Here is a 25446-nt window from a genome sequence, read left to right on the forward strand (position 1 = left end):
CCAATGGGTAGCGCTGTTGCCTCACATCCGTTGCATAAAGCATATGCTGGATAAGTTAGCAGATCATTCCACTGTGGCGACCCCTAGATTATTAACGGGACTAAGGCAAAAAGAATATAAATGAATAACCAATTTTCAGTGTGGGCGAGACGGTAGCTCAATGGTTAGCACCGTCGCCTCACAGCAAGAAGGTTGCTGGTTCAACTTCTGGCTGGCTCACTTGGCATTTCTGTTTGCATGATCTCCCCGTGATGGTGTGGGTTTTCTCTAGGCGCTCCAGTTTCCACAGTCCAAAGATATTTGGTAAAGGTGAATTGAATAAACTAAATTGCCATATGGCATATCGTAGTGTATAAGTGTGAATTTGTGTATATGGATGTTTCCCAGTACTGAGTTGCAGCTCGAAGGGCTTCTGCTGTGTAAAACATATGCTGGATAAGTTCCATTAGGTTACTTCCAGTCAATTCCAGTAGTTTACTGTAAATGTTACAGTAAATTATAATTAGTACTTTACAATGCGCTTGCACATTTACAGTACTGTAAATTTCACAGTAAATTGTGATTATTAATTTACAGTGCGAGCGACACGATGGCTCAGTGGTTGGCACTGTGCCCTCACAGCAAGAAGGTCCCTGGTTCGAGTTCCGGCTGGGTCAGTTGGCATTTCTGTGAGGAGTTTGCATGTTCTCCCCGTGTCCGTGTGGGTTTTCTCCAGGTGCTCTGGTTTTCCCCACAATCCAAAGATATCCGCTACAGGTGAATTGATAAAACTCAATTGGCCGTAGTGTATGAGTGTGAATGTGTATGGATGTTTCCCAGGATTGGGTTGCAGCTGGAGAGGCATCCGCTGTGTAAAACATATGAGGGATAAGTTAGCAGTTCATTCCGACACCTGATGAATAAAGGCAGTAAGCCGAAGAAAAACTAATGAATTTACAGTGCGCTTGTAAATTTACAGTTTTACTGGCAACCAAAATTGCCAGTAAGTTATTTTAAATGTTACAATACATTTTTGACAGTGCATATTTGACCCAACGTTGGGTCTAAGCACTTAATTCATAGTGAATCACTAAATAACCACACAATATGGAATTTGCATTAAACTATTTTTGCATTTGAGCTTTATTTAAGCTTAAATAATATAAACCATATTTCCACATATTACACCATTGCAGAGATGGACTATTGCATTCATATGCTATATTTCCTACTTTGCTACAGCAACCAATTAGTTTGCTGCCATTATTTATGAATGATTCACTATTTAGAGTTCAAATAAAATTAAATATTTGTAGCATCTGTAGAATACTTTAGCTCAATGGAATATATATTTTGGGATAGTTAAACATTCAATTTGTATCTATTAATATTTATACAAATTTGGTTATATACTGTGCATATTCCTTTTAGTGTAGTGTCTGGGGTCATATTCACAAAACATTCATCTTACTCCTAAACATCAGGTAAGATTTTTTTCTCAACCTATTAACCTATTTTTTTCTTAACCTAAGCTGCTCAGACAAACATTTACTTTGAAATAAAGAGAGACCTAAGATAAGAGTAAGGAAAGAGTTGACCTTGTTGCTATGGGAGATGTCAGCGTGATTACTAACTATGCACAAAGTGATTGGCTGATGGGGTCTGGAATCTCTGTAGAGCATAATATTATGTTGCAATATTCAAATGAAAGTTTCAAAATAAAAGTATTGCTACATTCATAGAAAAATATAAAACAAATTCTCTGAATTTAGACTTTAAAAAAGATTTTCTTCCAGTGTTACAAACTTTGCATTTTCTTGAAAAATAATTGAGCTTTTAAATCACTTTGAAATATATACACACACATATATATTTATATATATATATATATATATATATATATATATATATATATATATATATATATATATATATATATATATATATATTCATTAAAAATATATTTTTGCACTAACAACGGTAAAAGCTCATTATGGTCAATGTTTTAAAACTGTTTTCTTTTTCAGGTAGATTGCCATCAACAGCCATTTTAGAATAGTTTGTGGTTTGTTCTTAGTCATTTAGGATTCATCTTTTCTACTTAATGTTTCACAGATTTAGAAGTAAGTTTTATAGCTAAAATACTTAGTGTAATACTTTTTAGCAAAATGTACTCGCAGAAATAAAGGTACAAAACACTGTGGCAGGACCTTTTCAAAATGTACACTTTTGAAGCAAACAGGTCTACGATTGTGCCTTAAAGGTACATATTCATACTTAAAAAGTATAAATGTGTGCCTATTTTTACTTTTACTTATAGTAAAGTTGTACCTTTAAGGCCCATTCACACCAGGAAGCTGTTTGATCACGTTTTCCGTCTGCGCCAACAGCACTTTGAAGCGAAAGCGCAAAACTGTCAATGCGAGTGGACATTGAAGAAGATGCCCAGAGGCGATATTAACGTGGAGCTGGTTATTGCACTGGTAAACAATACACATTTCTTCATCGCTAGAGCTGCTACTTGAATCATTCATTCTTGTTCAACTTGCCAGTAACTTTAATAACCAAACTTTCTGTTTTCTTCTTCTGTGTTACAAGCAGGTGTCAGTGGCTTAAAGTTGTTTAGCGCCATCTAACATCAAGAAATGATTTTGCATACTCTTCTGCTCGACGCCAGTGAAAATCGCTTGGGTTTGAATACCAAAAACGTCTCGAAAATGTTGACGATAAACACAAACGAAAAGCGTCCCGGTGTGTACGAGCCTTTAGGGTAAAACAATGTGCAATCTGTAAGGTATAACAGATTTGTGTAGGTGTATGTTTGAAATGGTACCACCTCAGTGGTGCACCCTCAGAAATATAGGCATAAAACCGTGACTGGGTACATTTTTGTTCCCAAGGTATAAAAGTGCACCCTAAAGGTGTTAATGTCCATCTGTAAGGTACCCGTGATACACTCTCAGAAATAAAGATACAAAATCTACCACTGGGTACATTTTTGTTCCTAACAGGTCCTTAAAGCTACATATCAATACCTAAAAAGTAAAAATGTGTACCTCATAGTACCTTAATGGTACAAAAGTGTACCCTAAAGATTCTAATGTCCATCTGTAGGATACAAATGTGTACATTTTGAAATTGTACCACTTCAGTAATTCACTCTCAGAAATAAAGGTACAAAATCTACCACAGGGTACATTTTGTTCCTAACAGGTCCTTAAAGAAAAACATGAATAACTAAAAAGTAAAAATGTGTACCTCATAGTACCTTAAAGGTACAACAGTGTACCGTAAAGGTGTTAATGCCCATCTGTAAGGTACAAAAGTGTACATTTTGAAAGGGTACCACCTCATTGACACACTCTCAGTACATAAAATCTTTCACTGGGTACATTTTTGTTCCTAAAAGGTCCTTAAAGGTACATATCAATATCCAAAACAGTAAAAATGGGAACCTCCTAGTACCTTTAAGGTACAAAAGTGTACCCTAAAGATTCTAATGTCCATCTTTATTTTACAAAAATGTATTTTTTGAAAAAGTACCACCTCAGTGACAGATTTTGTATGTTTATTTGTATGTTGGAGTATATATATATTGTAAACTTATGATCTGCTTTTAGGCTTAATATGTATTGTGAATATGACCCCTGGTAATATTTCATATATACCTTTTGACTTAAAAAGCTTTAATAATGAGGGTACGTCTATCTGAAATATAAATAAATCCTGTACATAAATTAATGAAATGTCATATCAGAAATTTCTGTTTAGACGAGTTATAATTTACTCCAAAATTAAAATCATAGCGGAAAATGTTATCATTTTAAATTTTGATCATATATGACTTTCTTCTGTAAAAATAAAAAAAAATAAAAAAAAAGTTCATTCAGAAATAAAAGTCTCTCTCTGTCTCTCTCTTTCTCTATCTATCATTTTCTACTGTAATGTGAGTTTGAGTGGTGAACTTTCATTTTTGGATACATTATTTAACGCTGAAGGTTTTAAAGTTTTTCATTCAGTATTTTAGAAGCAACAATGTCTATAGCAGCAGATGTACAGTAGACATAGAAGCACAGCATAACAATGAGACCGTCACACATGAAGCATAGAGGAATGCCACAGCTGATTGGTTCCTCAGCAGAATTAAGCCAACACATTCAGGGCATCTGTGAGAATCTTCAGTTCATCTTTTATGGTCTCCAGGCCTTTCTGGATCTTCAGCGGGTTGTCCAGCACTTCTATGCTGTCCGTGTACGGATCGAACCGCACAGAAAACGGTCGCTTGATGCGGGTCACATATGTTCTGTAAATAATAATTAACAAATAAAAAACATTTAAGAAATAAAAACGAAAGTGATTAGTCAATTCATGCTGTTTTAAGGGATATGTCTTTAAAAAAAGTTTATTGCATTTTTTTAAAAGCTAGTTCAAAAAAATGATAGTTGACATACTGTGAAAACTTCAGAAAGTTTTATCTCATTATCGCATCTTTTTGCTTTGTGATTTTAAAACTATTTTTAATAAGAATAAAATCTATATTTTTTATTATTGTTATTATCGCTGATATTATTATTATAATTGTGGTTGTTGTTGTGTTGGTTGTTGCAATGTTATTGTACATTTCCAAACAATAAAAACATAATCCAATTGCATGCAATAGGTTGTTTTCACATGACGTCATTGTTGACGCACAAAATTCAGATGGAGCCTCCATCTGAATTTATTTGTGTATGGAGGGCAGAAAGTGATTCTTCTACATTGGAATCGCTATCATAACATCAAAATGTTTATGCTTTGTGTTGTTTATAATTGTTTAAATTGATCAAAATAAGAAATGCTGAACAACTTTTATAGACTTCCAAATGTTTTTAGGTAGTTTAGGTAAGGCGTCTTGGACGTTGAAGATTTATTTTTCACATTATTGTTTATTAGACTAGATTAGCGGGGATTTGATATTAGTAAGACTGTTTGGTTTTGATTGTTTCTTTGCTTTAGCGCCACCCATAGCCAGTCTTTCTAATTTATGTTTTGTTTTGGTTGTGAATTGTAAATATTGTAAATAGCTCACTCACTGCTTCACTTATCACCACCTGTAATAAATCACTTTATTAGCAAAGCAATTCTTGTAAGTGGTCATTACTTTGAGTACAATCTTCTTTGAGTGTTTATTTGAACAAAATCTTCATTCAAGTGTGCAAACCCACTCCCCTAGACTACCCAGGGGTTGTTACACTCATAATGGGGGAGAAAGTAAAAAAAAAGCTGTGTGAAAACGGAAAAAAGGCAGCAGGTAATAAAAATGTTATGTGTAAAAAAAATGTTAATGGATTATAAAAATTAAGATGCAAGCACCACCACACTTATACAATATCCAGGAGAATATAAGTAGCGTACTACGCCATGTAATCGCTGTAATGAAATCTCCATCTTGTTTTGCAATAATCCAAGTCTTTACTGCATTTCGGCAGAATAAACATGTGTAACATGAACATTGAGATGCGCAGCAGTGGTGAATGTTATTTGTTGATAGTAAGTTCATCAACAGAACGAAAAAGAAATGCAACCCTTGCGACAAAATTAGACAATTATTATTGTAGAGCACTTTTCCCCCTTACATAAATAAATAATGAATATTGTAGACTATCCGTCCACACTTTTGTGTGCTTTCATTTGTTATTTACTGATGCCTGGAAGATATCCGCATAGGGAATATAATAAAAAATTTTTAAACCACATAGTAAAGTGCATAATGTGTACAACTCTTGTTAATGAATGCTACAGATTACTGTAGCATAGTAAACTGATAAACTGTAATAAATACTGTAACGTTAGTGTAAACTGGTGCATTATGATTAAAGCATAGAAAACTGAAGCCAATAGAATAATTTATTACAACAGTTGTGTTGTACCGCAGCAACAATATAATTACTACGACAGTTTAATTCAAGTTATTAACTATAATATGCTTCCAAACACTATAAAGTTAGTATTCACTATAGTATTTTTCAAGTAACATAATTATGTACTGCTTTGATTACAGACAAATATATTTTAGTTCAGCAGAAAAACACGACCCTCTTCATGATATAAGAAATATGCTCATCATATGTGGTTATTTTCTATTTGTGTCTCCTTTTATGGCATAAATCGCAAAAATACGGACTGACTTCACGAGAACCACGTGATTAAAAACAACCAATATATATATATATATATATTAGGGATGTAACGGTATCAGAATTTCACGGTACGGTAATACCTCGGTATGAATGTCACGGTACGGTATTTATTGAATCATTTACAGGAAAAAACAAAACTTATGAAAATACTCCAAAAAAGTGCCAAAAGTGTCAATGACATACAAATTAGTCATCTATCTGTAAGCTTTGAAACAGGAACTTAAAAAAATATAAAAATAAAAAAATGAAAAAAATTAAACCATGTAAAAATAAAGTTTCAATTTAGTAGTGTTGAAAACTCATCACATTCAACATTTAATCACTCACTCACTTACTTAGATAGAGATGGGTTTTAAGGAAAATTATCATATAACTATAATCTGGTTTAAGCTGGTATCTCTGGGTATTTACAATGTCCCCTGCAACAGAATAAAACCCTCTCATTTGGGACTGAGGTTTCTGGGACAAGAGAGATATGACTTGGCCCAGGTTGACAGCAGTGGGTAACGTTGTGCATTGTCTTTCCCCCACTTGAGAGGACAAACCATGAGTGAGATAGAGATCTCATGTCTGCATCAATCTGAACAGTGTGCTGTGTTTCTGCAGTCCCCATGACTGATTATTAGTCCTATTCCCCAACTTGCAGGCACGTGTACACACAGTGCTCAACCTGTGCAGTGCACATGCCCTTTTTAGTCTTGGATAGAAAGTTCCCTTCCAAAATGATCAACAGTGCCCCCGCGACGCGACATACCCTCCGTCCCCGCTTTACAGTACGCGCGCGACAACACAGCTGATAAGAACTCGCGGGACAACACCGCTATTCAGTACGCGCGCGGCGACAACACCCGCTTTAGGGTTTTCCAGCTCTTTTTGATCCCCGCTTCTAGCAGCACACTCCATTTCCGCATTACTGGATCTGTAGCGACAACAGACCGCAAGGGATTATGGCCAAGCCTGGGCTGATGGGAATTGTAGTTTTCCGGTACCTCCCGTTCGCTTCATTCGCCTGAGCAAATTTTCTCAGAAGACCTATAGTTTTACCGAGTCATGCGACTACGGTAATATCGAAAAAAATTTATATTGCGGTATGACGGTATTTACAATACCGTTACATCCCTAATATATATATATATATATATATATATATATATATATATATATATATATATATATATATATATATATATATATATATATATTTATATATATATATATATATATATATATATATATATATATATATATATATATATATATATATATAATTTATTGAATGTATGTATGAATGTATTTTTGTTTGTTGATTTATGGATTAATTTACACTTTTGTATTTTTTTTTTAATTATTTTTCAGGTGTTTTTACAAACAATATAAAACTGCTTAGAATTTATTTTTAGGCTGTCGCTTTTTACTTTATCACCTTTTATCTTATGAGTAACTGTTAAAAATGAAATATTAAACCTGCATCAATTTATTATATTAAATGCCGCTCACCTTAGTTTCTCAGTAGCGTCCACAAAGCTTTCTGACACAAAATAGACAGGTTGGTAAGTCTGGTCTTGGTATGGCTGAACAGCAACAATATCTGGGTCAAATTCTCGTCTCTCTGGCTCATCTGAAAGAGAATGCTGAGAAAATGGGATAAAAAGATAAATATCAACTTGCTTTATTATAATAACAACAGTAAGAATTTTCACCACACTATATTGTCAGTTCATACAATTTACGTTGTAGATTACATTCGTCTTCTTAATATTAAATTTATTTTTATATTAATTACCAATAGAGCAAAAACAGAACATTTAGCCTTCGTCAAGGTGGAATTAAATTATTAAATTTTTCCATCCACTATAATTAGCTGTATTTTTGTTTCGAGAATAGAAAGTTGTTATTCATCCTTTCATCATTCTGGCTTGAGGAAATGATTGAAAGGAACACTTGTTTTTTTTTTTTTTTTTTTTTTTTTTTTGTCTTGTTTTGTCATTGTCTCTTGAGAACAGTATGACATGTCATCTAATACTCGATTTCTGTTCATTAATTCATAATTTCATGAATTGATTATATTATAAAATACACTAAAATAATTCAATAAATAAGCCATACAGTAAATTCTATAATAATTGTTTAATCCTTTCTTTCTCAGAAAACCAAACAGATGCATTTATTTTTAGTTAAATAAGTTGTTAGATGTAAGTTGTTAAGACATATATTTATTTAGATATTAAATATAATTTTATGTTATTTAATATATTTTTATATAATTATGTTAAGCCTATATACAGATTCTGCCTATTTTTTTTCTTAATTTTTTTTATGTTTTGGTTTAGATTATGATGAATTTACACTACAATTTTTTCATTATTATTATTTATTGCTGACTTTAAATAGTCTTCAGATTTTATAAAATATATTTTTTGTTCTTCTATTTAATTAGTAGGTCATGCCATAAAGTATATATGTAGTCAATATATGCATGATTGTGTTCAGTATATATATATATAAATATATATATATATATATATATATATATATATATATATATATATATATATATATATATATATTTTTTTTTTTTTTTTTAGAACAAGCAATGCGTTCCCTTTAAAAAACTTTCCTCAAAATACACGCACCAAATAAATGTTTTTCTTAGTTTTTTCTAGTCCAAATATCTAAATATTCTTAAATCGAGAAGAATTTTTTAGACTAGCAAACCATATTGTAATGATTTCTAAAATAATAACTCTAATTTACAGTGAGTGAAAAAGCCAATTAATCTGCCAATGAGTTAAGCAAAATAAATAGATTTTCACTTTGAAATAAGATTTACCAGCACAATCTCACGGCAATTCGTAACTTTTTGATTTAGTGGCTAATTCCTATGAATTTGTACAATCGCATTAATACAGTTTAGTAAGAATTGCTTATCCTTCAATGACATTGGGTTTAGGGATGGGGTTTTGTGCCACACCTCCTTTTCAAAACCGTGCATTTTCATAAGACTGAACTCATATGGATTGGTAAGGATTAGACACTAAACTGACAAAATATTAAATAGTTATTTCCTTGTGAGATCAGGCTGGATTGACAGATTATTTTGCTTGTTTCAAGGAAAAACTCACTTAATTTTGATATTATTTCTACAACAAAATTTTGTACTTGTCTAGACGCATCTTGATTTAAGAGTTTTTAGATATTTGGACTAAATATTTGGACTAAAGCACTTTATTATTATTGATTTCATTAATGCTCATTTTGACTAATAGCTAGTTATTGGAAAAATACAGAAAGCCCTCCTTTTAAACAATGGTTACAATAATTGTCTCACTGTTTTCATTATAAAAATTAATGCAAATAGTTAAGAGAAAAACTAAAAAGTTTTTCAAAATATAAAATCCCTTTGTAGGATTTCTAGAAAAAAAAGTGATAAAAATCTTTTGTCCATATAACTTGTGTCTTGCGTCACCTTCTATTAATATGCCATTGTTTTAATGCATATTTATATTGTATGTGTATGTACATGGATTTATTTCTTACATACTTTTATTATTATTTATTTTAATAATGTTGTATGTTTCGTTTTCTTTTGTACATGTTAAAGTTCCTAAAAAAATTATGAAGACATGTAGTATTTAAAAAAAAAGATCATTTTGAGATTCAGTCATTTATACAAGGGTAAACAAATGACTTAAGGCCACCTACCACCAGCTCTCCATAGGATGACAGCAGTCCTGCTCCATACGCTTTAATCACCCCTCCCTGTTTACACAGTCCAAACTCCACAGTGAACCAGTACATCTGCAACACATACAGTAGTTAGTTTACATATAAAATACTGAGTTTCATAAGCTTTGAGATGATTTATACTTACTGTCGATAGCTTCTCAATATCTTCATCAGAAGCTCCAAGGGATGCCAGACCAATACTCTGAGAGAGTATTGAAGGACATAAGTTAAAGATTGAATATGCACTTAATAAAAAGAAATTAAAATATGCATTTAATGCTGATGCCTTTACCTGAGAAAACTGTGCAAATGTTCGATCAGACAATATCGGTACATGACCGAGGAGTTCATGGACGCAATCCCTTAAAAGGGAAACAAAATAATAGTGATTATGAGTGCAAGAGTATTCATAAACTAATTAATTGTGGATGTTTTTAAACCATACACCAGCTATTGTTGTACATTACACAGTATTTTAATATTGCATTATGAAAAAGACTGCATATTTTAGATTTTACATATGCAATACTGTAAATGCACTTACAGCAAGATAAATGCCACTGTAAATTTAAATACAGCATTTTTGCAGTAATCGACTCACAGTAAGTTACTGTATGAATTGCTGCCAACAAATTGCTGTAGATTTTACAAGAAATTATTAACAGTGTTTAAATACACTATATACAGTTTATAAACACTCTATAAAAACATATGTGCTTTTGTAATTACAGTAAGTATTGTTAGGTAGGGTTTAAATTGGTTCTTTGCTTATAAATGTACATACATTTTATGTTTATTTGTTTTTAAACAACAGCACTTGCAGATAATAATTTTAACAAAACGTGAATTAAAGTGAGTACATTTTCACTTGCAGTTATAAGGAAATTTTACTCTAAAGAACATTTTAAATGATTTTTGTAAATTACGATTGATACGGTTATATCATACATAAAGGAAGAACGCAAATTTGTATCTGTTCACAGACATAAACTGTAAATGCTTCTTGTAAATTACACATTGATTAACTGTAATATGAACTGTATTTTAATGTAGGACAGTTATACAGTATGTTAAGTTGCATTATAATATATTTTACAGTAAAGATACACAATACTGTAAATGCATGTACAGCAAAAGAAATGGGGCTCTAAAACAGTAAATTCAGTATTTTTGCTGTAATTGATTAATGGTATGATATTGTATTGGTTAAACTGCTACCAGTAAGTTACTGTGGATTCTACAAGAAGTTGCTTACAGTGTAGCCCACTAAAGCACCATAGTGTTTTATTCAAGATTACATTTAAATGTAAAATACTGTGAATTGAAATACAAGTCAAACAAACTTCTTTAAAATATTTTTTATGATACCATGAATTCTTTTGAATAAATTAAAATGTTTTTTTAAAATGTCCTGCTGTCAAGATTATTTTCTGTTTTGGTTTATAGCACAACACCAATGTACAAAAAAAAATGGAAGAGAGTATGTTTTAAGTATAGGCAAAAGCAATTGCAAAAATGTCCTATTTCGTGTGGATCAGTCGAAATTGAATTTACACAAAAATACGGTATTATTTGAACTAGTTAATACTAGTAAAAAATATTTTATTGTTTGTGCCAGTCCTGGAGTTGGCAATGTAACTTGTAAAAGAAACACTTTGTACCTGCACATACACATTTCGTCACCTTAGAATTATGAGGTTTCATCTGCATTCTGAATGATTTTGAGATATTGAGCTTCAAAGTTTTAGCATTCCATATACAGTAACAAACAATGTGTAACAGTTCTCTTTCATACATTAACATGACAGAGACCCTAAGGATTCTCTAAATGTAAATTATCAAAGTTCTCTTACATTTGCAAATTGGATTTTAAAAAAAAAACACGATAAATACAAATAGGACCTTCTAATTCAAAAAAGTCATTTTTTAATAATAATTATAAGGTTCTATCTGGAAGATCATTCAATGAAGCATTACTTTTCAAGAAATACAATCAAAAATATATAAGTTTGATATATAAGTTGGTGTTGAACAATATGTTGATTTGTTCAATTTTTGCTTTCTATTACATTTATTTCATATTTTAGGATGAATATTTTTTTTCTAGTTTAAATTAAGCATACAAGGCTGTGGTAAATATTTTTATTCAGTGCAGATGTTAATTTTATCTAATTAAAATGGTAATATTTATAAACGTTATGCTTTATAGGAATTATTGAATTATATTTATTGAATTATTTGCCAAATGAATTAAATAAAGTATTTGCCCTTCAAGGCTTAATATTCAATTTAAAGACTTTAAAAGAAACAGACTATGACTGAATGAGTTTAATAAACACTGAAAAGTGTTTCACTGACCATATGTTAACAAATAAATATATTTCACATTTAATATATACATTTTTTAATATTCATCTCTTTTTCAACAATGTAAAATTTAACATTTCATTATTATATAGCCGACTGATTTTGTGTGATTTTGTCTTTCTGGTGTTTCCCGCTGTCAATGGAGCAGTCTGGCAAAATGACAAAGAAAGCTGATACTGATTGGTCCTTGTGCGTGCATTAAAAATGCTGATTGGCTCACAGAAAGAACCTTATAGAGCCAAGCTAGAGTTCGACTTTGTAGATAAACCGGTTTTGTTTTAAATAAAAAGTTTTAAAATATAAGCAACTTATAAAAAACAGCCCATAAGATAAATAGGTTGTCATTTAATAAGAATATGAGAATACCTTAATTTTGACAAAAAATGTCAGATAGAACCTTATAATTCTAAGATGATTTGTGTACATTTAAACCTCCCCTGTATTATGGTATTACTGTGATGGTTATTTACTCGTCATCCCTTTAGATAAACAATGTAAAACAGATGCATTACTTTACATATAACAAATGCTAATTCTTTAAAGTAGTTTATCAAAGCTGTAATAATCAATGCCTTGCAAATCGAGAAATGGTTCAGCATTGATTCTCAGATTTTCCAAATGCATTACAATTCTCTCTAATTGAGCTTAGTTTTGAACCCACCATTCAGTTTGGCAACACTTCAAAGTCACCCATTCAAAGTGAAATAATCATTATGAAGTGCATTTGCAAAATGCCTTAGCCGCTGTGTAAAACATATGCCAGAGTAGTTGGCAGTTCTTTCCACTGTGGCAACCCCTGATAAATCACAGACTAAGCGAAAGGAAGGATTTTTTTTTCTAATAAGCATTTTTTTTTTTAAATATGCAGTACTTTTTAACAAGCATTACAATTTTTTTTTTTTTTTTTTTTTTTTTTTGAATAGCATTTCATTTTATTTGACCTTTTTAGCAGGTTTGGATAAGTGCACCAAGCCTCCGCCTTGATATAAATCAATGCTTAATAAACAGGAAGTGTCTTGATAAATGTGAAATATGTGACAGGAAGTCTCTTACGGTTCAGGGGAGTGCATGGGGGAGGAAGCGTGCCGTATGTACTGTGTGCACTGGAACACACGAAAAGCCAGGCTGGCCAAAAAATCGCGTGCTGAGAGCAAACCTGCCACTGGCCTCAACTGAAATCCTGTGCGTTCTTTATCCATGAAAAAAGAATAAACAGAGAGAGAGAGAGAGAGAGAGAGAGAGAGAGAGAGAGATTGGTCTGTCATTCTGTCATTCTTATTGGTTGTCACATTTCAATGTCATCCCGGTTGTTTGCTATGATAATACTATTTAGGTGTTTGAAGTATTTACTACTGCATTGTTACAGTAAGTTGTTTCTAGGGTTTCTGGTGGTTGCTAGAATATTCATGGTAATTTTGATGAGCTGTGTTGATGCCTGGGTTTTCAGAGGGATTTGCTATGCCAGTAGGGGTTACAGTTGAAATAAGAATTATTGAACCCCCTTTGATTTTTTTTCTTTTTTAAATATTTGCCAAATGATGTTTAACAGAGCAAAGAATTTTTCACAGTATGTCTGATAATGATTTTTCTTTTGGAGAAAGTCTTATTTGTTTTATTTTGGCTAGAATAAAAGCAGTTTTTAATTTTTTAAACATCATTTTAAAATCAAAATTATTAGCCCCTTTAAGCTAATTATTTTTTAATAGTCTACAGAACAAACCATCATTATACAATAGCTTGCCTAATTACCCTAACCTGCCTAATTAACTTAATTAACCTAGTAAAGCCTTTAAATGTCACTTTATAGAAGTGTATAAAAGTGTCTTAAAAATATCTAGTAAAATATTATTTACTGTCATAGCAAAGATAAAATAAATCAGTTATTAGAAATGAGTTATTAAAATTATTATGTTTAGAAATGTGTTGAAAAAATCTTCTCTCCATTAAACAGAAATTCGGGAAAAAATAAACAAGGGGTCTAATAATTCAGGGGGGTAATAATTTTGACTTAGTAGTCTACAATTTGCTCATTCCCAATGATGGTTGGGTTTGGTAATAGCCCTCTAGAACCAAATCTAGACATCCCTGACTTACTGTGTCTATAAGTGCTCTAGATCTGAGTGTTTCAGACTGTTGAATGATTTTTTTCTGGCATACACTGATTGGCGTGATGCCAATATGCATTTACAATGGTATGCACCATCATAGGGGTGGACAAATGCATATTTATATAATCTCTTATTTCAATTAATGTTATTATTTAAGATACAGATTAGAACAAACTATTTCTCACTATTAAGAGGGCTGACCTCCCATACATGTTGTTTTGATGTCCTTCAGAGGGAGAGCAAGAATTAATTAGGGAGGTCAATCCCCCAAAACCCATGTAATTTACACTCTGCCCCACCCCTAAACCTCACTACCATCAAAATCATGTCACCAATGTAAGCTCCCAGGTTCTTGCCTTACTCTAAGCAGTATTCAATTAAGCCTAAAGTGTTAACAAACTAACAAGGATGCAATATTGTGAGCAAAGTTTTAAAGAAATCTAAAAAAAAAAAAAAAGGAACTATTTCTGGTTTCTTTCAATCTTACTGGAAAGTCTGAAGACCTATTTATGGAATCAACACAATTTGTTCTAATATACAGTTATGTATTTGTGCTGTTTTCTGGCTGTGCTATAATCTGATTGGTACCTTTTAAGAAGCAGGACACATCCTCCAGCTGAGGGATGTTATCTGGGCTGTAGCCGCAATGTTTCTCCAGTAACCGGAAAGCCTCTAAATGTTCACTGCAGGCGTGGGTCGTGTACAGATCTCGGAGGGTGGAGTAGACCTCCCGCCTGCACACATTTGGTTGCAATAAAGACATGATATGAGAATATCTGCCTGTGTTTATCTATTTTGTTGCTTATTTCAACACAACACACCATGTTCCGATTTCTTCCTCTGTATAGTCCACTCTAGGAATTGGTTCTCCACTAAAAACAAACCAAAAAACAAACAGGGTTCAATCAAATAAACGTGCCCTCATGTGCTGAAGCAAACACACCATGCTAATGTTGTGTCCCAGCAGGCACACAACATCATAAGACGGTAATATTAGGTTAGATTTAGGTAATGACGTCAGGTGACCAAATTAAATTTCTAGCCAACGTCCAAGGAAAACGTTATTTTGACGTCCAATAACATCGTCAAATTACGTTGATATTTGGTTGATTTTAGGTTATGTTAAAAAGTTACCAAATGTCTGATAGGTGTCATAGCGGTAACGTCCACGCAATGTCAAGATGTAACATGACTAGACGTTGATATTTGGTTAATTTAGGTTGATTTTAAGTTGGACATTGGAAATTAACGTCTGCCTGACATTGGGTTCTGACGTCAACATGATTTTCATTTCCAAACAAAATCCAATGTCCCCACAACTTTAGGGTACAACGCTAATATGACATCATGTTGACATCCTGTGCAAGCAGGGTCATTGCAACACACTGTCTGTATTTGAAGGCAATGTCTCCGATCATCTTCCGTCGTTTTCTGTAAACAGGGTCAGTAAATCCCTGCAAAAGAAATCAAAAATAAGTGTGTTTGTTATGCAAAACAAGTTTACAGTGTGTTTAGATTATGTTTGGAACATACTTTTTGCATTTAGTTATTTTAATATATTTTCTTTTTTATTTTATTAGAAATTAATAATCCAGCACTTACTGGGTGATCCTGATCCAGATCCGGATCATATTTGGTGACAAGATGATGGCATTTATCAAGCTCAGCTATTTTTCTGGGAAACCAATGAACTGGGAGGGAAAAGTACAAAAAAAAAGCTATTTTCACAATAATTATTGCTTCAAAGCAATAAATGGTGCACATTGTTACATTACATTTAAGGTAATAAGTGTCACAATCACCAGCGATCTTAACTCGATCTTAACTCGATCTTAACTATGATCGCTGGAGAACATTCACATTTACATGGACTACATCCCTGCCTCCCTATGGAGTACAAGTTCCAGTCATGCAACACACACACACACACACACACACACACACACCTGCTCCAAGTCTCCATACGCTTATTTCATTTTAAACAACATTTTAAAACACAAAAGCAAGGTTGCTGTGGGAACAAACCCAGAGGTATGGAATTTGCTTACTTTCTCTTCACTGATAAGTAAATAATCTATTTTTGTACCCCTACTCCTTCCCTGCCCCCCTTCCCATTGGCCCTTAAAACCGAGTGTGAAGGGGAAGGGCTGCAAAATTTACCCCTGAGAACTGGGACAGCACTACAACACCTGCACTTGTCATCATATGTCATTGCAATCTCTTGCCTTTATATGAGATCAGACGATCGCGACTGTTGTAGTTACTCCAGTTGTGTTTTTTTTTTTTTTACTATTTGGAAATCACTGAAGGTATATATTATGTTATTATAAGGATCTAAGGTGACAATAAGATCATAATACTGAGCATTTAACACAGTGGACATATTCATCTATTTAAACACACCAAAAACAACATTAACATTATAGAAAACACTGTAAAAAGTCCATTCCCAGCCACTAGACTTATCTGACAGGAGATTCGAGTGTCATCGAGTGTCAGAATGTTTTAGGACTGCTGTACAGGAGTTAGCATTATAGATTATAGATCGCGAAATTTTTATTTTAGCGTTTTTTTTTTTTGTTTTGTTTTTTTTTTAAGCATAATGGTTTTTAATAACCTTTTTAAAAACTGATTTATTTTATCTTTGTCATGATGTGACAGTACATAATATTTTACAAGATATTTTTCAAGACACTAGTATTTAGTTTAATGTGCAATTTAAATGCTTAACTACACAAAAAAAAAAAAAAACTCCTACTTGAAAAAAGTTTAAAATACTTTTTTTGTTGTTGTTGGTTTGGCAAAAATCAGTAAAAATCTCTGTACAACTACATTTAACACCTTTACTTGACCTACATCAAAAATCTCTTCATTAGAAGGCACCTATAGTAAAAAATCTACTTTTCATGCTGTTTGGACAGACATTTGTGTAGGTATAGTGTATAGACTGTCATATTGGGGTGATATAAACACACCCAGTGATTTTTTTCAATTTAATACCATAAAATCGGTGGACCAATTGGAGCGGTTTATAGATCAACTTGACGTAGAAATGCGGTCCTCCCGCCCACCAATTATTGATTGACAGGAGCACATTACCATATCCTCAGTTTGTTGTTTCATGTCCACCATTTTCAGCGTGTGAGTCAAAGCGATGTCACCAAAGCAACACCCTTGCACTATTTTTGGATGTAAGGCTCACTGGGCTTAACACAAGAGCCTTCATCATCTTCCTGCGAATGAGCAACAGATTTTACATTTAGCAGCCACTAGCTCTGAACACGCAGTGACTGCATCGTATTGAGATTCGGGCTGATCCACCGAGTCTTTCCGCACTCTCTCCAAAAACATTTCATTGATCTCAGCTGGCGGATCAACATTCACCACATGATGGTTCTCATCTGCGACATTGTTTGTAACTTTAGGTGGGTTTGCAAACCTGTGTACTTATCATTGCGTCTTTCTTAAACTTCAGCCATTTGCATTTCCAGCGGTCACAGAAGCTCCTTGTCATCTCAACTAGGTGTGGCTGTAAAGAGCGAGTGCATTGCCTCGCGTTGTCCCTCCATTGGAAATAATGAACTTGCCTTAGTTATAGCCTCAGTCAAAGTAAGTCAGTGTGCGTGGTTATTAGTCTTGGTGTACAAGCTCGGAACTTTAAACTAGCACATAGTTGGCTTTGTTCAGTGGCCGCAGTTTTGTTCTGTGCAGAAACACATTGTTGAGAAGTCTTTAATATTAATTAGCCGTGATAAAGTAAATGACTGCTAATAGGGAAACCGGTTAATCGTTAACCGAGTCCGGGTCATACATGTATGGTTGAATGCTGGTCCTCTCACTCATGTTGCTTCTCTCTGTCTGCCTGTCTGTTGCCATACACAAAGCGGGGGAGCTCTTGGCTCTGCCCCCTTGTAAAATGGGCAGAAAGTCAAAACTAATTTTCAGGTGAAGCAGCACACTCCTAAAACAGTGAGCTGTGTACACTACCCCCCCCCCCAAATGATACTTTTTAACACATTATAATAAAAAAAACCTAAATTGTGCTTTGAACAAACCTAAACTGGCACACTCAAAGGAACCGTAATATTAATATTAAATCTTTAAAAAGGGGTAAAATCGGTGCCCTTTAAGAAAAAAAAATGGTAACACTTTATTTTCGTGGTCTATTTGAGCATTAGTAGGCTGTTTAATATCTTTTGATACTGCTCCTTCAACAGACATTTAACTGACTATAAGAAACTTTGCAATTACATGTCAATTTACACTTACCCTAACCCCAGCATAACAGGCTACTTTTAATCAATTAAGAATTAGTTGGCATGTAGATGCAATGTAACAAACGGATCATCAAAATAAAAATAAAGCGTGACCAAAAATTTTGTTTTGTGAGCAAAACTTTGCAAGTTTTCCCCCAAAAAGCTTCTGCCAACTTGTTGCTTTAAGCTGAGTTAATCTCAGACCTCCTCACTTGAAAAAATAGAGGTTGCAGTATTTCTAACCATAACAACAACAACAAAAATAATAGTAACACTGTTAATAACATTAATTTCATTATTATTAACAACAACAACAAAAAACACAACAGCAATGATGCTGACATCATTTGAAATTATTATTCATTTGCAATATATCATATTTACCTAGTTTATTCTACAAAAAGAAATGCTTATCACATGTTGACTGTTCATTTGAATTTAACTGTTGCGTATGTGGCGATTCATTCCGCTGTGGTACTCCCTGATTAATAAAGGGACTAAGCTGAAAAGAAAATGAATGAATGTAATGTATATATGGAAGTTTTTCCTAACAAATTTGAAATGACATTTCAAATACCTGTGCATAGTTAACCTGCAGTCATAAAATGCAGTGTCCAACAACCAAGCACAACAGAAAATCAAAAACAAAGCAAGGTCACAGGTTAACAGACTTACATTTGACCTCCTTTGTGGTTTTGACATCCTCTGCACTTCTCTTCAAAGAGCTGACCAGCGTGCTAACATCCGACAGGTGCACTTCACACTGAACATAATATTCTAGGTCCTCCAAGCCATCCTTTGGTTTTCGGCTGGGTCTGGTTTCAAGATGGTGGATTTTGGCCTCAAATGTCTGTGGTGTTCAATTGATATAATAAAATAAATATTATGAAAATAGTGCTCAAAATTATTGTAATATCTTAAAATATAATTTAATGCTTATTAATACATAACAAGATTTAACATCAAACACAATCAAAATATATTTAACCCTTGTGCACTGTTAAAGGTTTAAAAAAATCCACTCCACAATCACATTTTACATTGAAAATACAACATTTTGTGCATTTTTTTCATCAAATCAGTGACATAATTTATGAATTTGGCAATTAAAGAGTTAAAATCATGTACTTTTTTAAACAATTAAGTAGTTTTGATCAGTACTGAGGTTGATTAACAGATTTATGCCAAATAAATTAAGATAAAAATATCTTATGCATTTTTACAGCAGTTTAATTCAGTGGATGTTTTCATCCCTAACATAACAAATAGGTAGTAAATTCTTACAGAGTGTAAAAAAACTCAAAGCATTGTCCCAAAGTGAAGAAGTGCCATCTAAAAATTTCCTTTAAAATTAGCATTTTTTTCAGCCTCCTATGAATTAAATGCAACGAAAATAACCTATTCTTTAGGAACTACACACCGCAATCAGAGAAAATTTTTATTTTAGATGAAAATTTCACACTGCACTTAGAGGTTTTTGCATCTAAACTCTTCAAATGTAAAAGTTTAAATACAGATATTGTTTTTGTTTTATACTCCATATACAGAAAACAGATATATTTTTCATATACTCTGTATATTTTAGATTATATTTAAATTAAAGAGGTAGAATTTAGCATTCAGGCATATTTAGAAAATACAAATACAGACAGTAACTTGGGCAATGTATACTGGCCATAGACAAACAAGGCTAAAAAAACAGCTGCACTGAAATAACTGATTCATTGGATTTACTAATTTTTTGAAGATATGTGGTTGCAAGCATTTTATATGTGCTAAATTTAAACAAGCAAAGTTGAACATCACTAAATTTAATTTAGTGAAACTGTTTCAGAAACTGTTTACAACCACTGAACTTTAAAAAATGTAAAAAGTGTTAAAGAAAAATATTAAAGTGTGCATGTCAAAAATGTAGATTGTGGATTTTGTTGTCACTTAAAGTAAGTGTATACAAAGAGAAATCTATACCTAAGTATAATTGAAGAATTACGTTTATGTCATGAATTTGGAACATGAATAAGCTCTCTCTCTCTCTCTCTCTCTCTCTCTCTCTCTCTCTCTCTCTCTCTCTCTCTCTCTCTCTCTCTCTCTCACACTAATATATATATATATATATATATATATATATATATATATATATATATATATATATATTTTTATATATATATATATATATATATATATATATATATATATATATATATATATATACATACATATATATATATATATATATATATATATATATATATATATATATATATATATATATATATATATATATATATATATACTATATATATATATATATATATATATATATATATATATATATATATATATATATATATATATATATACTATATATATATATATATATATATATATATATATATATATATATATATATATATATATATATATATATAGAAGATTGGGGGATTAGGGTAATTAGGCAAGTTATTGTATAATCATGGTTTGTTTTGTGGACTACTGAAAAAATATATAGTTTAAATGGGTTAATATTATCTACTTAAAAATTTTTTTATTATTATTATTATTATTAAAAACTGCTTTTATTCTAGCTGAAATAAAACAAATAAGACTTTCTCCAGAAGAAAAAAACATTATTAGATACAGTAAAAATTTCCTTGCTCTGTTAAACATAATTTGGGAAATTAAAAAATAAAAATAAAAATCAAATGGGGGCTAATACTTCTGACTTCGACTATATATATATATATATATATATATATATATATATATATATATATATATATATATATATATATATATATATATATATATATATATATATATATATATATATATGGAAAAAAAAAACAGAATTTATCCCATACAAAAGCTCTTTTGTTATATTTTGACCACTAACCATCATAAATATTAAAAATAACCCAGGGAAAATGTTTTTAAGACCAAGTGAAATCCTGTTTGTTGTCGCTTCAGAGTGACTTCAGCTAATCAGTTTTGGCCGAATACTATTTTGGCTGTTGTTACTATCAATTAATTTTTAAATGTTCTTTCTTTGGTTAGGATGGCCATCCAACAATACATTTTAGCAAAATAGTGCTAAAAATGTCAAGAAAATGCAACATTTTATTTTCATAATTATATAGCAACCTAAATGAAGCCTATAACAGCAAAAAGGTCCAACTTTTGAGAAAAACAGGACTACCCCTTTGACCTTGCTGGCTACAGGCCTGTTATAAACATATATTCTTGACCTAAATAACGTCTTAATGCAAGTTGGCCATCACTTTTTTGCTAACTCAATCATTTATGTACAGTTGAAGTCAGAATTATTAGTCTCTATTTGAATTTTTTTCTCTTTTTTAGATACTTCCCAAATTATGTTTAACAAGACAAGAAAACTTTCACAGTATGTCTGATTATATTTCTTCTTCTGGATTTGTTTTATTTTGGCTAGAATAAAAGCAGATATTATTTTTTTAAACATATTTTTTAGGACAAAATTATTAGCCAATTTAGGCAATTTTTTTTTCATTAGTCAACAGAACAAACCATTGTTATACAATAACTTGCCTAATTACCCTAACCTGCCTATAGCCTATTTGACCTAGTGAAGCTTTTAAATGCCACTTTAGCTGTAAAGAAGTGTCTTGAAAATATCTGGTAAAATATTATGTACCGTCATCATGGCAAAGACAAAATAAATCAGTTATTGTAAATGAGTTGTTATATGTTTAGAAATGTGTTGAAAAAAATCTTCTCTCCGTTAAACAAAAATTGAGGAAAAAAATAAACACGGGGTCTAATAATTCAGGGAGGCTAAAAATTCTTACTTCAACTGTGTGTCAAAGACCAAATACTTTTAAAAAATAATTGACAAACTAAATAATAAATAAATAAACTTCAACCTAAATTTATCGCGTCAGAGTGCTGTCTTTTTTTTAATGAAATTAAAAAACATTATGTTAGCCTACCTCGAAAACCTTCAAGGTGCGGGACAGCGCAGGGCTTTTAGAGCACCTGAGAGTGAAGAAGAGGCTGATCAATGCTTTTCCATCGCTCTCCTCAAACACGATCTGCTCGCTCAGTCCTGCAGCCTCCGCCGCCGCGGCCGCCGCCTCGCGCTCCTTACGCGCATCCTCGATCAAACTCTGCCGCCTCCCAACAAACTTCTGAGACTGTCGAAAGAGAAAACCACAAATTACATCAAAAGACACATTTTTTAATCAGTTTTTTTTTTCAAAAGCATCTAAACTGGGAATAATAATGTAGTCCCGCTTACCTTGTGGACATCAGATGGAGGTGATTTACATCTCCAAAAGCGCATAAGAACTTCAATGCAGTCTATGTAAACCTGTCGTATAGCTCAGATTTAATAATTTGCTCTTAATAAAAATACTTCTCTATATTGGGCTTTTTATAGCGTTGTCAACTGACGGCTGAACGCTGTGCGAAAATCTTAATGGAGATTCCGTTTACGCACAGCAAAATCAGTTGGGGTAGAGGTGTTTCTAAAGTAATGAACCATACAAAATATTCATTGAACACATTATTTGACTAAATTAATTGCATTAAAACATTGCATATTAAACTAATTGTGTAAGTGACAGCAGCAAACAAAGGCTGGACGAGATCATTTATTTCCATGTTTTGTAATGTATAATTTTATTGAGTGTCTTAAGTTTATTTATTATTTTTATTACAATGTTATGTTTTTATAACAATATTCTATGATAAAATTATACTAAATAAATTGCATTGTATTATATACGTAATCAATGACAAATTAAGACACTCAAAAAATGATACAATAAATTGCAACAAGGAAATAAACACTACTATTTGTGAAGTTACAAGGTTAATCTATAATTTTATTGGATAGATAGATAGATAGATAGATAGATAGATAGATAGATAGATAGATGGATGGATGGATGGATGGATGGATGGATGGATGGATGGATGGATGGATGGATGGATGGATGGATGGATGGATGGATGGATGGATAGATAGATAGATAGATAGATAGATAGATAGATAGATAGATAGATAGATAGATAGATAGATAGATAGATAGATAGATAGATAGATAGATAGATAGATAGATAGATAGATAGATAGATAGATAGATAGATAGATAGATAGAGGAACCGAATTCAGTCTCTAGAATTCAAGATCATTAAGTTTTAAAATGAGTCGTTAGGGATCAAGGGATCAAATATTTGCCGAATTTGCGTATATTTGTGGATTGATCAGTTAAGTCTTACTTCGTAAACTATTTAAATGTCAAAACTCTAAATAAATAGTAACTACGCTTTTACGCATCTCCATGCGTAAAATATTCTCCATGTTATTATCAATGTAAGCAGCGAAATTGACGTGAAAGAAATGTTAAATTAATGTTTCTCTCTATTCATTTTGTAATTCTAAACATGTTGAAGTGGACAATGTAGTCAAAAATTCCTACCGTAATAGAATCTGAGCGCTCGAGTTCAGACGCAGCTCTCCGGATGCTCTTTGTGGAAGATGTGGAGCTGCTTGAATTCGGCATGTTCAGATGGCGCGCGCGCGGAAAAGATGGAACTATATTGTGGTCTCTTGGGAGCGCTGGACACTTACTTTCATGCAGCCTTCTTTCCCCCTTATTTATAGAGATCGTTTCTCTTGACTGACGTCAAACCGACCCCCTCCTTCTCCGTCATTGAACATCTTGAAGCCCCTCGCAACGCATTCGTTCATAATTTGATTCTGACTTTGCTGCGTAACCGTCTGTTTACATTTCCAATGCGCGCGTCTCTCTAAACTATTCTCATTTGTCACGTATTAGTTTATGAATGAACAGCCTGCACTGTTGAAAGTGACAACGATCAATAATTTAAACAACTTTTCCTTCATTAAATCTCTTTTGCTGATATATATGTATTTGATGTAATTAGAATTGTCATATTAATTTCCAATTCAACTAAATTTCCCAAAAATTACAACATAGCCAATTAACCCAAATCAGTGTTTTTTTTTTGATTCAAGATGAATCAAATTAACCTAATGAGTATTTTGAACTTAAATTACAATAAACTGCATCACAACAGCTTTTATAACTTAAAAATAGATTAGAAGCATGGTTAACTTTACTTATTTACTGACATATGATTGATTAACTTTACTGATTATATATTTTACAGTGAAGGCAAATTAAAATAAATCAAAGAGTCATTTGAATGTTTCAAATGACATTTGTGAAAATCATTGTCAAAATATTATTGAAATTATGATACTTTTTTATTCTGACCTGCTTATTAATTTCTATAAGTGAATAAGTAACCATACAGTGTTTTATTTCATTTTAAGCAATTAAAAAGTTCTTGCAATCAAGTAGGCAAAGAATAATGGCAAAGTATAAAGATCTAAAATTAAAATTACACTATATTTTAAAACCACGCCATCACTTTTAAATAGACAATTTTAACATGTCATGAAATGATTCTTGTGTTAAAAGACAAGATTAATGTTATGATTTGTTTCTGTTTGTTGTAAATAAAACAATGCTTGCATGAATAACATTTTAGAGAATGTCTTCTTTAAATTATGGTTGAAGGGTATGATATAAACAACAACAAAAACAATCACTGGTGGCATGTTCGTCCCATTTTACGTGAGCACATGTTGTTTGTGTCCTCTCCTGTCTATTGTCTAGTCCCCCATCCTTCTTGTTAACCCTTTATTAGTTTATTATGTTCACCTGATTGTGTTGTTAATTATTTCTGCTTATATTCTTATCATGTCTGCTGTCCTGTGCCAGTTTGTCGCCATTTATCTCCTTGTCCTATTGTGTGTTCCAG

General features: G+C 32.1%; 2 protein-coding genes across 4 annotated transcripts in view; both read right to left on the minus strand.

Moving 5' to 3' along the window:
* LOC147837707 (uncharacterized) overlaps positions 1 to 25446 on the minus strand; it is an 838558-nt gene that overhangs the window by 598980 nt on the left and 214132 nt on the right. The gene's annotated exons all lie outside the window — the stretch shown is intronic.
* Positions 1093 to 24228, minus strand: th (tyrosine hydroxylase). 3 transcript variants are annotated; one of them, XR_015525532.1, is made up of 14 exons: positions 24075 to 24228; positions 22581 to 22784; positions 19291 to 19465; positions 15962 to 16050; positions 15746 to 15813; positions 15181 to 15231; positions 14948 to 15093; positions 13305 to 13440; positions 10177 to 10246; positions 10030 to 10086; positions 9861 to 9956; positions 7656 to 7789; positions 3625 to 4282; positions 1093 to 1418 (listed from the first exon to the last, which is right to left on the minus strand). XR_015525532.1 is itself a non-coding variant. In XM_087310300.1 (14 exons), the coding sequence occupies exons 1-14, from the start codon at positions 24156 to 24158 to the stop codon at positions 4123 to 4125; spliced, it is 1542 nt and encodes a 513-aa protein (XP_087166426.1). In that variant the 5' UTR covers positions 24159 to 24228; the 3' UTR covers positions 1938 to 4122.

The sequence above is a fragment of the Danio rerio genome, chromosome 25 (assembly GCF_052040795.2).
Source record: "Danio rerio strain M-AB ecotype USA chromosome 25, GRCz13ab, whole genome shotgun sequence".
In the NCBI taxonomy this organism is placed as follows: domain Eukaryota; kingdom Metazoa; phylum Chordata; class Actinopteri; order Cypriniformes; family Danionidae; genus Danio; species Danio rerio.

Excerpts from the sequence above, each read along its gene's own strand:
- th (XM_087310300.1), bottom strand. The coding sequence starts at position 24,158 with ATGCCGAATTCAAGCAGCTCCACATCTTCCACAAAGAGCATCCGGAGA. Across the intron at positions 15,814-15,961 it reads ATCTGGATCAGGATCACCCA|GGATTTACTGACCCTGTTTA; the intron begins GTAAGTGCTGGA and ends TTTCTTTTGCAG. Across the intron at positions 15,232-15,745 it reads ATTGCCTTCAAATACAGACA|TGGAGAACCAATTCCTAGAG; the intron begins GTGTGTTGCAAT and ends GTTTGTTTTTAG.